At 40.2% G+C, this 14,937-nt stretch overlaps 1 protein-coding gene across 1 annotated transcript in view; it reads right to left on the bottom strand.

The window, feature by feature from the left end:
- Hdac9 (histone deacetylase 9) overlaps window positions 1–14,937 on the bottom strand; it is a 675,889-nt gene that overhangs the window by 118,047 nt on the left and 542,905 nt on the right. Inside the window, exon 22 of the mRNA XM_055624368.1 lies at window positions 7,733–7,851. Within this exon, the coding sequence (XP_055480343.1) occupies window positions 7,733–7,851 (119 nt within the window). The remainder of the gene's footprint in view (window positions 1–7,732; window positions 7,852–14,937) is intronic.

The raw sequence follows: 14,937 nt of genomic DNA, 5'->3' as shown, positions 1-14,937 counted from the left end.
GAAGAAGAAGAAGAAGAAGAAGAAGAAGAAGAAGAAGAAGAAGAAGAAGAAGAAGAAGAAGAAGAAGAAGAAAGCAGGGCCTATCAGAGACTGCAGAGACTGATGCAGCAACCAAAGACCTTATACAGAGAGGACCTAGACCTCAGATGTAGCCCATAGACAGCTCAGTCTCCATGTTGGTCCCCTAGTAAGAAGAGAAGACACAGTCTCTGACATGAACTCAGTTGCCTGCTCCTTGATCACTCCTCCCTGGTGGGGCGACCTAGTCAGCCCACAGAGAAAGAGGATGCAGGCAGTCCTGATGGGACCTGATAGGCTAGGATCAGATAGTAGGGGAGGAGGACTTCTGCTATCAGTGGACTACGGAAGAGGCATAGAGGAGAAAGAGGAAGGGAGGGTAGGACCAGGATGAGATGAGAGAGGGGGCTACAATTGGGATACAAAGTAAATTAATTTGTAAATAATAATAATAATCAAAAGATATAAGATCAAGTCATGCTTTATTATTCTTTAGCTCTGAAAATTTCACAGGTACTAAACTTTTCAAAACTTAGAAATCTAAATGACTGTTAAATTCTTATTTAAAGATTCCAGGGAAATAAAATCTAAGAATATAATAACAATAACAACAATAGTATAAAATACAAAGGGCATGCTTTAAACTTATAATCTTATTCAATCATAAAAACACAATGAGATAAGGCAAGGACGTATCCAGCCTAGCGCCTTGCACAAACCTTCAAGGATTCCTAGAGACATTTTTGTTGCAGTGTTAGTGATGTTCACATGACCAAGATGGAATGCATAGTCCTGCTTTAGTCAAGACATTTTCTACATGAATCTGTGGTCATCCAAGTGCCAAGGGACATTGACTTTGGGATTATTTTTTTCATATCTTTTTTGGATAGTTTTTGTCTATATACATATATGGCTGGGCATTATAATTCCACTGTTTTTATTTACTGGTTCTCACCACTCTTTTCTGAATTCCTTAGGATTTTATCTATGCAGAATTACACCCTCTGAAAACAGAAAGAATTTATCTTTCTCCTTTCTCATAGAGATGACCTTTGGTTCTTTCCCCCATCTTACTCTTAACACTATTGGCACTTCCAGTCCTGGATTGAGCAGGATTGTCAAATGTGATACTTCAGCTTTTTTCCTGTATTAAAGGGAAGGCTTTTTTGGTTTTCCACCATTGTGTACGATCTTGCCTGACCTGTTGAGGGTTTTTACCATGAAAGGAATGGAGTGTTGGCATCTGGTGAGGCGGTCATAGTGTTTTGTCCTCTACCTGTTAACGTGGTGGATCACATTTATTTATTTGACTGTCCTGAAGTACTCATGCATCTGTAGATAAATTCCACCTCACCACGTAAGGTGTCTTTTTAATATGTTATAGAACTCCAAAGGTTTGACTGAAGCTTTTTCTTTCTATTTCTTGACTGAATTTCGATAGTTCAATTGTTAAGAATGTATAACAGTGAAGAATTTGTTCTGTATCATATAAAATGTCAAGAGTAGATTTCCTATCTCAGAACAGCAAAACAAAATGCAAAGTGTTTAAGTAGGCAAGGACGAAAGTAGTCTTGCCATGAAGAAATAATTGCTTATTTTCTTTTAAAGGCATGGAATCTGCCCAAATGCCTCTGGGTTTATTACAAAGCAGTCATACACACAGACAAGGAAATGTGAGATGCAGGCGCTTCCCTTATTAAACTGAATTTTGTTTTTGTTTTATTTCTTTGACATAGTGCCTCATGTTTCCAGTCTGCCCTCCAACTCAGCATGTAACCCGGGATGGTCCTGCACTTCTGACCCTCTTCCCTGTGCTTCTGGGAGCTAGATTTGTAAGTGTGTACTTCCACACCTGCTTTATGTATTACTAAGGATTAAACATAGGGTCCTGAGCATATGAGGGAATTACTGTAACAAATGTGCTGTACTATGCAGCTACAATGACTTGCATTGAACAAATAACCAGCTATTATTTACCTAGAACCTTAAATTACTGTCTATGACTTCTGACCATTCTTCTATCTTGTTCAATAAGAATGTATATGATCTTCAGGGAAACTATAGTATCAGTGTTGTGTATTTTGTATTCCAATAGAGTACCTAAATGCTAAGATTTAATTTAACTTTACGTTTAGAATGTTTGGAATGGTGTCAACAATAAAATTCAATATTGTTAGCTTACACGGGGGAACTACTTATTCTTTGTAGATGATTATTTCTTTATATCCTCACTAAACTGTCTTTCTAGTTAAGAAATAACTTATCTGGACATAGTGGAGCATGCTTACGATGCTAGCTCATGCAGAAGGACCACACATTCCATGTCAGCATGGCACAAAGAAATCCTCTCTCTCTTTCTCCCTCTCTTTCACACACACACACACACACACACACACACACACACACACATGCACACACACACACATACACTGCTCCTCTGTAAAAAATATTCATGTTTAATTAAAGTTTAATATTTTAAAACCTCAATAACTCTGTATTTCTGTTTTGCCTAGCAAGGATGTAAATAAACTTATCTCATCCATTAAAGTCTAGTAGGTATTAATAGCTGGCATAGGCATCTCGTCCAAGGCTCAGGGTGATGAGGGTATCATGACTTCCTCATTTAATTATTAGTGTTCTTTTCAATACTATTCACAGCAAAAGAAAATGCTTAAAATACAAGATTGTGAAGAACAATGTTTAGAAAGACTGGTTTGTAATAATGAAAATCTTATGAGAGATATGTGTCTGTGGTCCAAAATTAAAAAGAAGTTATAGTGATCAGAATAGCAATGAAAACAATGAGCTCCTCATTTACGGAGCCGCAAAGCAGTAGCAGATTTATACCATCAGCTTCAATCCTTAAAAAAAACAAACAAGCAAAAACAATGTACACAAGTCAGCAGACACTGGGTAATTTCTGATAACACAGTGCAGAACTGTACCAAGGAAGCTGCTTCAGGAAATAGCTTGGTGGTGGGAAGGTGAGGAAAGTCAGTGCTTACCCCTTTCCCCCAGGACTTATGGATGTTGTTTGTCATTTTTATTCTTGAGACAAGTTCTTGCTATGTGAGCCTAGATTATCTGGAACTCCCGGTATAGACCAGGCTGGCCTCAAGCTTATGAGCGACCTTCCAGCCTCTGCCTCCTGAGTGCTGAGATTTTATCCACGTCTCACCGTACTAAACTTGCTCCCTCCAGTTTTTAACCCCAATATGAAGGAACAGAGCAGAGAAGTCTGCCATTAGGTTAACCCTCTAGGAAGTGTTCGTTATTAACTGTTACAGGCACTGTTCTCTCCACCCTTCTTGCCCATGGGCTGACATTCTGTCTTTACACATCACGGCACTGACTCCTCAGTTACAGATAACTAGTAAGACATGGTAGACAGACTTGCCACAGGCTAAAATACACTTTCCTTTACCTAAAAGGAAGAATCAAACTATAAAGAAAGCAACAAATAAATGCAACCAGAGTATTTTTTAAGTTTCATCAGTGAGGAGAAAACCAGAGATTTTAAAAACGGTCAATTTAAGGTCGCCGTAGAGCCACTTGAGAGAACGACACAGTGAAAAGAGAAGCCAGTTGCACCATAATGTCCTTTCTGGCCCAGTCTATTTTCAACTCTGGACTAGTAAAATGCATAGATGGAGGGCACTCGAAGCTTCAGCCATCTGCATATACGTCAATACCAAGATGCAGCACACACAGACATTATGGGCAGATGGCACTGACCATCACAGCTTAACGCATGGAGCAAGATTGCTTCTTTGCACTTATTTGCTGTTTTGATTAGTACTCAACATTTTAGAGATTTAGTTTTGGAGGACCATCTAATAAGGAAACATTTGTTCTTCCCCAAGAATAGCTCACGGTGTGGTATGAATCCATTTACTCAGGTGCTTGTCCAAAACCATGTTTTCTCCCTATCATACCCACATTCCTAGGTGTAGAAAGGGGATTTACAAGCAGAAGAGAAGTAAATCTCAATCCAGTGGACAGTCAGAAAAAAAGCAAATCTCTAAGATATGTTAGTTCATTTCTCCTTCAAAAGTTAACTAAATAAAAGTAATGCTGTATTGTCTGCCTTAGGAACTACAGGATTCTTCCTAAAACAAGAACTGCATATGGTTTTAAAATAATATGCATTCTGTTAGACATCTTGTTCATTTTTGTTCCAAAGGGAAATGATTCTTATTCACAGGGCAGAAGCAATCTGCCCCAAAGAGTTTATTATTACACATTAAGGAAAACAGAAAACATGTCCATACATTAAAGAGAGAAAAACACTCTCTGCTACAAAAATGAGTGTGAACTCAAGAGCTTCTGCCCTTTGAGGTGATACCACCACAAAGCCAGGGACCCTGCAAGGTAAAAAATCACCTTGGACATAGCACCATTGACACAGTGATCTTCTTAGACTATAACAATCGGATATAAAGCAGAATACTTAGGAAGACAAATGGATAATGTCAAGGTCACATTGGGTTCTGGCTTTAGGACAGCGAATGCTGCTTTTTAAGGTTAGAACATAAATTCTAAATAAATATTTATAAAACTCCATTTTAAAACAGTGTTTTCAACTGGAGCACAAGCCAAACCCAACTTTTGTGTTATAGTTTCACAGCTAAGACAAAAACGTGAAGAAAAAGGAAAACAGCACTCTTTAGGATTCACTTTTAATTAAAAATCATCACTTTGTGTTTAGGCTGAGATCTGTGTCATTGAACCAGCCTTCCTTTTTTTTTCTTAAAAGCCAGGCAGCTATTTAGATGTTTAAAATGAACAAAATCCATTGTTGTTTTGACTTGATCTTTCTTTTCCTTTCAAAAATATAAAAATAAAGTACTGTAAAAACTCAATTTGATGTGCCAAGAAATAAATTTTCAGCTGTCTGAAATGACAGTATCCTCAAAACGGCTCTCAGATCAAATCATCCAGTGTTTTACTTGGAGCAAGAATGAGTTTAGCCAGAATGGAAAAAGTTTAGTAGGGCATTAATTTTCATATAGCTTAGTTACGATTTACTTCAGATTTGTACCCCATTTTCAACTTTGTTCTAGGGTTCTCCACTCTTGGGGGGGGGTGACTCCTGGCATGGAGCACCGAGGTCTCAATTTTAGTCGCCTGTCTGTCAAACAGAAGAGAAACTCATCTGCCGGGAGCAAGCCAGCAGGGAGCCACACAGGGCATCTCTGGAAGGCTGTGCAGTAGCCCTCAGTCCTGCCCTGTTAGGGTAGTGACCCCTCAGCATGCTGAGGCCTGCCTGGGGTGATGCGTGCAGTTGTTCAGAGGTGAGTGCTGGTGTGCATGTTATCACCTATGGTATATGTGGCTCTTTGGCGCCATTGTGAACCTTTGCATGCATATTCTAATTCTCTATTCTTTTGTATATGATGACATGACCCCCCCCCCCGCCAGGGAAGAAAAAGCCAGTACCTGCCTCATTCAATTTCACCTAAGTGCAAATCCATAAGCACATTATTTTAATCCCCGTTATGAAATCTGTGAACAGCTCAGGACAGCTTCTCCTAGGCTCTGCATTCTGAGAGCCTCTCTCTTCATTTTGTGTTGACCAAAGAGCAGTTGTTAGATAATGATAACCTTAGTTGTGCCTGCTTCAGTTAGGTAGTAAACACTGACAAAGAATCACAGGGTCTCTTAAGGAGAAAGGAGTTAAAGAGGAAACAGATAAGCAGGCTCCTGGAAGTGATGAAGCAAAGGTGGAAATGTTTTATATTCATGTTGTTTGGGGATAGAAACTAATAAAATTCCCCTACAGAAGTACAAATATGTTAGTGGATTTGAGATAGTGACAATTTAATTGCTTTTTGTTTGATAGACTTGGATCTGAGGTCCCCAGAAGGAACATGGTACTCTGGGAAAGAAGGGCAAATTTAAGAGGTGGGGACCAGTAGGTTTTGAGGTCACTGAAGGCGTGTTCCTGAAAGGAAGTCTAGTGCCTTCCGCTCTCTTTTTGTCCCGACCGATGAGCTAAACGGTTGTGCTTTCCCTCTTCTTTCCCACCATAGTGCAGGGCCGTATCACAGGTCCCCAAGCAACAAGCCCACAGACTATAAACTCAAATGCTGTCAGCTGAGACAAACCTTCCCCATTATATGAGCTGGTTATCTCAGCGGTGTTATTACAGCAACGCAAAGCTGACTGGCGCTGCTGAGGTAGAGAGAGTCAGAACCAATTATTTCTAAACCAAAAGAGAGCACGCTTCTAGTCTGCTTTTCAGCATGGCAACTCATTTGTCCAAAGCCGAACACAAAGATCAGTTCCTTCCACTCCTGAGAGAGGGACACCCTTAAACCTCCACTTCCTGGCAAGGAGAAAGTCTCGGGGGTCGGTGCTTCCCCTACTCCCGGGGGAGATGAGTGAATTTAATGAGAAGGGCCACTTTCCCCAGATTTCTGCCTTTCTTTCCATGTGTTTTGTATCATTTGCATTTTTTTTTCTTGACTCGGGTACAACTTTATTCTTCTTTATTTAAAACAAACTGGTTGCCATCCTTGACTCAAAAGAGGTTTATCCGCAATGGAAAGACTGACTTCCATTTGAGATGAGTTCTGTGAGCCACATCAGCAGAAGCGTCATAAAGGTATTTGACACAAGAAAAACGCCTTCGTCTTTAATTTTACCAAAGTTATGCATTATCTATAATCTGTTGCTTATGTGGAGTTGCCTGCTTTAATATGTTTTTGATAGACAACAAGGCACCAAGAACTTTGGGTAAATAATAGATGTTAAAAATAGCTGCTACCTAACAATGTTACTGGAATAATTAGAGTGCAGAAAAGCTCTCACATAAGCAGCCAACTGAAAACAAAGGTTGGCATGAATCTGTTTCTTGGGTTCTTTTCAAATTAATACAGCACACTCATTCCAAACTCATCTCTCCCCCTTAGAACTACTTAAGTTGTTTTCGTTTCATTTGCCTTTAACTCCCCCAAAGCATACAACGCTGGATACCACCCTCTGTGTTTTTTGTTTAGTAGGTTCAAACAGTGCCAGTATGTATTTATATGCATGAACTATCTGTATGCTTTGCCTTCTTACTCAGAGCAAGGAAAATATTCTTAAAGAAAGTTCCCTTTCTAGCTAAAGTCTATGGTGTCATAGTCTTCAAACACACACACACACACACACACACACACACACACACACAATGCATTTTGTTGCTGGGTAGCTGGTTGTGGCAGAACACAGCTAAAAGTTCTTCTCCGCAACCCAACAGGAGACTAGCAGAGACCACACAGACCCTTGGGATTGTTGTAGCACCATTGAACCTATCTTTGAACCTGGAAGTACATAACATTATTGCAAAAACATTGCAAAAAATTACAACTACATCCTCCTTCCAAAAAAGAAAAACAGCCAGTAGTTTTTCTGGACTTAGGACTCCTCAGATCAGTTAATATATTCTAAACAGAAATTCTATTACTTAAGTCTTTAGATGAAAAATAAGGCTCCTAAAATGACTGAAAGTTCTGACATGTCCATCAAGACCCCATAGGAACCCATTTGGCTTTCCTTCGATGAAATTTCTCCAGAGACATGAAACTGACAGAGCAATAAACAGCATGCCAACCATTTTCAAACATCTCCCCAAAATGTGTTGAACTCATGTAAAGGTATTGTGTAGCTGCAAGACCTAAATGGTGCATGATGTCATAGCATTTCATGAAGTCCTGAAAGAGATACTTGCATTTTGCTGTCACTTTGTAACCCCCTAGTGGAGGGGTGTGGCCTTCCAATGCATCAAATCCAGCAGAAACCAGGACCATGTCTGGATGGAACTCTCTGGCCACAGGCATCACAACCGTCCTGCACAGTGAAAAGGCAGCAGTCACTCAAGGGAAAGGTGAGTACCTGTAAAACTGCTTTGTAAAAATGACTTGGCACAGCCTCAGTCACTTCCCAGGAAAAGAAGGAGAAGGAAATGCAAAGGGGATCAAAAGCTTATCATTTCCTTCATTCATGAACCCTGTTGTTTTAGCACCCAAACACAGTCTTTTTCCTTTCATCTTTTTTTTTTTTCCTTCTCCAGACTGAAAAGCACCACGCTCCGCAGGTACACTCTGAAGCCTGTCACAGCACACACATCTGCAGCTGCTTTATCCCATGGCCTATAAAAAAGAAAACCCCGCTTCTTCCAAAGGAGACTAATGTTTTACAGAGGAAAACTGAAGCTTTAGGGAGAGCCTAGCTTGCTCTAGTTAGTAAGAAATTGGTATAAATTTGAACTATAAATTTCTGTTGGGAAAAAGTTTGCTTTCCCAACTTTTTAAAAAAATATATTTTAAAATATTTGTCATGGTAGGGGGTGACTCTTGCAAAGGAAAAACACAAAATTCCCTTAATAGAATCCAGATTATGACGTTAAGTGAGTCCAAGGCCAGACACACCAGGAATGTGGCAGCCTTGTTGCTGGCAGCAGCCCCTGCCGGCCCCACTTAGACACATCAGCACTCACCTCTCGGCCTCCTCGGGGTTCTGACCCTTCCCATCCCTCTTAGTTTTGAGAGAAAATGACTGAAGGACCCCAGGAAAAAAAAATTTTATGAGGGCTTAAAGCTCAGAGTGCATCATAAAAATTCAAATACCAAAGAATATTTCATAAAATGAGGAAGCAGCACACTAATATGAATTTACTAGTTAGACTTCTGTCTGTGAGAACTAAAACAAGTGGTCTAAGAGTAATCCTTCAGTAGTAGAATAATTAGCTCTTTGGTTTTTAGAAATGCTTTAGATTTTTGACAACAATCACATGCCAGTTTTATGTAAAGAAATCTTGATTAACTGTCATAAATAAGAAATTTAAATTAAAAATAACTACATGAAACTTATCTAGAGAGAGATATAAATTAACTCAACACTTTTGCCCCCGTAATAACCCTCTGCTAGTACAAACTGCCAACCATCAAGCCCCCAAGCATACGTATTCATGTAGTCCTCTCCACAGCTGGAAAATCACGTAAGACTGAGTTGTATTCACCAATGGAACTAAAAATACATGATTCTATTCACAATGTATAACTTACTTATTTTTTCAATAATGTTATTCATCTTCTGCATGGATCCATGATCTGAAGAGATAATAAGATACTTTTCTTCAACAGTACCAGGTCTGCTGTTTTCATAGAAATGTTGTGTATAATCCTTCATTGATGTGCATGAATAAAGTGACCATGTGCCATTGAGAGGTTGTATCAGAGAATCTAAAATATTTTCTCAAGATCCTCTCTTTATTTTGGTGGGTGCTCTGTTTTGTTTGTGAGATAACCAACCCATTCACTGTGCCAGTCATTTCTGAGTTCACAAACAAGCGGTTTTCAACCAAGCTCCATCTCCAGCAACTCAATCTTATGCAGGTGTACTCACTCCAAAAATAATTTGAGGGAAAATTATACATACATTCCAGCTAGCTTTAGTTGTAAACTTGTTACAGCCTGGGGTCATCTGATAAAAAAGCCTTGATTGAGAAATTTCTTAGATCAGGTGTCTGTGGGCCTTGTCTTGATTATCAATTGATGCAGGCTGGTCCAATCCACCATGCATGGCATCATCCCTAGGCCAGTGGTCCTGGGGTTGAGCAAGCCAGCCAGCAAGCAGCATTCTTTCATGGTTTCTGCTGTCATCCCTTGGCCAGGGAAAATGCTCCCTGAATAAGCTAGCCAGCTTGCTTTCCAGTTGCTGCCCTGACTTCAGTCGAGGAAGGACACTGACCTGAAAGTGTAGGATGAAATAAATCCTTTTCTCCCCAAGGTGGTTTATGCCATGCTGTTAGTTAAAGTAACAGGAAGGGAAGTAGAACACTGTATCATCTATTAAAATTCTCCATGTCACACCATACATTCTCAGCACTCGGCACTCTCCTCAAAGCAATGCTTAGCCTTTAAAAATGATACATTCTTGGATTTTTGTCCAGACAGCAACCATTTGCTGAATGTACTAGCTGTGTATGAATAGAGAAATTTTGTGTGATGTCCTGTTGCAAAATAGTCTGCAAATTTTCTGTTAAGCTAAAGAACAACATGGCAACAACTGCTTATAAATAGTGATACTGGTGACATTTTGCTCATTAACTTCAACTAATGCACATTGTTTACTTTGTTGCAAACACTGCCATGGCTAAAGTTCGTTCAATTTCAAACTGAGTCTTAATTCTTTTCCTATTGTTGACATAAACACTTCCTTGCTTATATCCCACAAACAGTACTAATATTTCCCAGATCTACTTATTTTGATAAATTAATGAAATATTTTACATGCACGAGTGTGTGTGTGTGTGTGTGTGTGTGTGTGCATGACACTGTGCCTGGTGTCCACTGAGGCTAGAAGAGGGCATTGGTTCCCATGGGACTAGAGTTACAGATGGTTGTGAGCTACTGTGTTCATGCCCAGTTCCGCTGGAACAGCAGCTAGTGTCGGGCCCTTCCTCCAGCCCCATATTTGGTAACTTTTAAAGAGATATCACGGAAGTCTTCGAGCTCTTCTGTTTATGTTGGCATGGACCTTGAACATCCACTACAGCCGTGTCCCCTTTCCAAACCTCATATTGAAATTAAGTACCATTGTTACAGTATGGATCATTGCCATTGCCGTGGGAGTGGGCTCCAGATGCACAGATGAGTCTGCCACGTTTCCTGTCTGCCCTGTGCCTATTCGTATGTCCTTCCACCATGGCACAGCGTGAGAGCCAATACCAGTACCACAATCCTGGACTTCGTACTCTTCATAACTATTTCCCAAATAAATCTATGCTCTGTATCAATTGTCTATCTTTAGATAATCTGTCAGAGCATCACAAAATGGACTAAGACAATGTATGAAAGACCAAAAGATGTTATGAAAATACTAAGTAGAAAAAGAAGCATAATTTTTCTTGAACAAACTCCACAAAGACATTCATGGGTTTGTTGTTAAAAGGAGCATCATATACTTCCTAATAACCATGACACTCCAAAGGCAAAAGTGATTGTATAGCTAATGTTCTATTGTCAATTGCCAATAAAAAAATACAGAAATTCTTGAAAAGTGAGTGACTCCGGGACATTATCACCAAAAGTATGAGCTAAGTAAGCAGCACTGCATGGTGGCAAGGGAGTCAGCAGAAGAGATGAGGGCATGCTCAAGGCCAAATGAACTAAAAGCAGAAAAGCCTGGGGTGGCTGGACCTGGAATAATTCCAGAAACACAAGAAGTAATGCTAAGAGTGGATTACAAGCTATAAAATCAGGTAAGTAGTCGTGAGTCCATAGTATAACAGAGACATAACTGAGAAGAGAGGAAAACAGCTTTTTCTACAGAATGAACTATCAACCGACAAATGTCCAAGAATTCAAGGAATCCAGAAAATCACCATTCTAATAAAACAAAACAAAACAAAACAAAAACGAAGGAATCAAGATTCACAGATTTTATGCATATTTCACATTAGAGGATATAAGAGACACATGTAAAAACTTTATTATTGAGAAAATTCATGAAACTCCAATGTTCTTTCAAGATAAAAATTAAGTATCAGATAAGAAATAGCACTAACTGAACAATGGAAATATTATCAGCAAATGGACTTCTTTTTTTCTTTTAAAAATGAATTTACATATTCACTTTACTTACGGATATGTGTGCCTTCAAGAGTTTGTGTGCTTCGTATGCATGTAGTACCCAGAAAAGAAAAGAGACTGTTGGAGCCTCCGAAAATGTAGTTAGTTATACAGATGCCTGTGAGCTCCCATACCGCTGTGAGAAGCTCTGGTTCTCTGTGAGAACAGCCAGTGCTCTTAACTACCAAGCCATCTCTGCAGCCTAGCAAACAGACTCTTTAAACAAAGTTTGAGCAGAGAAAACAAAAGGGGAGCAAACTAGAAAAGTGAATCAGACAAGGAAGCTACTGCCCAGAACTTGATATAGAAGGAACTAGAGAAGAGATGAGAGATATTTGGCCCCAGGAAATCGTCAGTAAGAAAATTGGTACAGTGGAAGAAAAAAACCAGGACTATAAACAAGACATTTAAAGATCAGTAAAAACCACTAGAAGTTGTCCAAACACCCTAATTGCTTTTCCTCCTGCTAACACGCAGGCTAAGCATCCAGGTGGTCTCTTCCTTAATGGCAAGTATGCATGGACAAAATCTATTTGTTTGGCACTCCAGGCATTAGAGACCACTAGCCACTTCCCAGAATGTTAATCCCAAAATAGAGTTTGGAGGGGTTAAAGATACTTTCTGATCAGAATCTCAATGGACTCATTTACATACTCATTAGAAAAACTGACATCATCTATTGCCTTCTTAAATATCAATGGAAAACATGAAGAGGCCCAAAAGTATAGAAAAACCACATTAAAATAAACATATAAACAACTGGAAATAAACAGATATAGTTCAGGCAATAAATAATATTCTCAAACATACACTATATTCAAATAAATATATCATATGTAAACCCATAAAATATGTGCAAATATATTAATATATATAAATATATATATAATATATTTATATATATTAAGGTATGATTTAATGTACCTCATTAAACTATGTACCTCATGCTGGTCTGGAACTCAAAATGTACTCACTTATTTTTTTCAGTGCTATGACTAAGTGTCTGACAATAAACATTCTAAAGATGAACTGTTTATCTTAGCTCACAGATGGACGGTATAATCCACTATGGCAAGAATACATGATGACAGAATCTAGAGCCATCTTGCTCACATTCATGAAATCCAAGATATAAAGACTGTACAGGAAGCCAGGCTAGTCTGTAAACCTCACGGCCAGACAACAATTGGAGATCCACTTCCTCCCGCTAAACCTGATCGCCCAATAGCACTGGCTGAAGCAGTAATGCTGGTGCGCTCCTTCCACTTTCTTTTTTTTAAATTTTTTTATTAATTACACTTTATTCATTTTGTATCCCCCCATATGTCCCTCCCTCCTCCCCTCCCGATCCCACCCTCCCTCCCGTTTCTGCATGCATGTCACATCCCAAGTCCACTGATAGGGGAGGTTCTCCTCTCCTTTCTGCTCTTAGTCTATCAGTCCTCTACTGTGGCCTGGTAAGGCTGCTCCCCCCTCAGGGGGAGCCTGATGGACAACTGATGGGCAGAGTGAATTTTATGTAAGAAGTGGGAAATAGTAAGAGCTGGAGGGGATGGGAACTCCACAAGGAGAGCAACAGAACAAGGTAATTTGAACACAGGGAACTTCCCAGAGACTCATACTCCAACCAAGGACTATTCGTGGAGAAAACCTAGAACCCCTGCACAGATGTAGCCCATGGCAGGTCAGTGTCCAAGTGGGTTACATAGTAATGGGAAGAGGAACTGCCTCTGACATAATCTGATTGGCCTGCTCCTTCCACTTTCTTAAAGAGCAGCTTTCCTCTTCCTTTCCCACCTGTCCCTAGGTGGGAGCCATGCAAATGAGAATGCAGTTAAAACTGGGGGACATGAACCTTGTGCCCAGACACTGAGCACAGGACAGAGGAGAGAATAGCAAGGGGAATATCTTCCCATGAGGTTGGAGCAATGAGTTCAGAGTACATGCTTCCTCAGGGTCAGATCCCTGGAATGAGTTCCTGTCTACTCAGTGCCAATCCATTGGCCACCCTGACATTGAATCAGGTGAAGCCCAGCCCTTCAGCTGAACCTCACTAATAATTTACTATGACTCACGGTGGCACGTGCTGAGTGATGATTGAAAGACATCACCCACTCATTTGACATGTGCCAATGCAAGAAGAGAGCAGCAAGAAAAACTGTTCTGGATTTAAAGAGGAAACAGGCTCAGCTCTGTAGCCTGAAAAATTGTATTGGCTTGAGTGCATGCATGCCTATCTGGCCTTGGAGGAGCCTGGCCCTGCACATCTGGCTTCTGGGTCACACTGAGGATTCCAACTCAGTTCTCCACGTATACATTCAAAGCTCTTTTCCTCGTGGAACTGTCTCTGTGTTAGGCAACTCAGGTTTTAAGGCATCGGAATCCATAGACTTACTCCCAAATATTGTTTTACTTGTTCAGGAGTCATTTATTGAACTGTTTGGTAGGAAGCACTGGGGTAGATGGGGGGTTGAAACAGAAGGAAGTTGTAATTCTACCCTCAAGGAGACTGTCGTTTACAGGAACACAATAGAAAAAAACTGTCTATAGGTTAAGTCAACCGGGTAAGAGCCAAATGCATACAATGTCTCCACTGATACAGTAGGCATTGGTTACCAGGAGGGACAAAGCAGCAGGAAGAAAGCCCACTAGAAATGGAGAATGAGTGTGGACATTAGCGACAAGGACTGTCAGGAATCAACAAGCAAAAACTAAAACAAAGAAGAGAGGTCATCAGGTAGCATACAGAAGCACAGATGTGGACACACAGAAAGGCATGGAGAGCACACTGACGCATGCCCAGTGTAGAATACTGAGTAGCCAAGGCAGAGCAAGGGATCCCAGGTTCTTTCATGATGTTCAGAAAGAATGTGGCAGTGTCTTTCAGAGTCACAGCCATGGTTGTATCTCCCTGAAAATTTGAATCCATTGCTCAAATCTCATGGGCATACATCCCCAACAGGGCTTTCTTCTCTGTGCTCTGTGTCTCCTTTTCTTAAGAATACACTCTCACATGAGCTCTTCCTAAACTGGAGAGGAAGTGCTTGAAGGAATGCATTGTAACTTCGACCCATTCACTCCTTTGACTTAATGAACTTTTATGCCATCCGCCAGGTCCTCAGATACTTCTGACCTCTTGACTTCATAGACTTCACATCTTAATGAAGAAGAAAGAGTACATAAGTAATCAAGCAGTCCATAACCACACCACCCCTAAAGACTTTGAACAAGTCAGCACTCAGTGAGAACTAGGGTAAGACATCAGTTACGAAGAAGGCCACAGGGATGATGGATGTGGGTT

The sequence above is a fragment of the Psammomys obesus genome, unplaced genomic scaffold (assembly GCF_907164565.1).
Source record: "Psammomys obesus unplaced genomic scaffold, mPsaObe1.curated_primary_1811, whole genome shotgun sequence".
Classification (NCBI taxonomy): Eukaryota; Metazoa; Chordata; class Mammalia; order Rodentia; family Muridae; genus Psammomys; species Psammomys obesus.
This window is presented reverse-complemented; position numbering and strand designations above follow the sequence as displayed.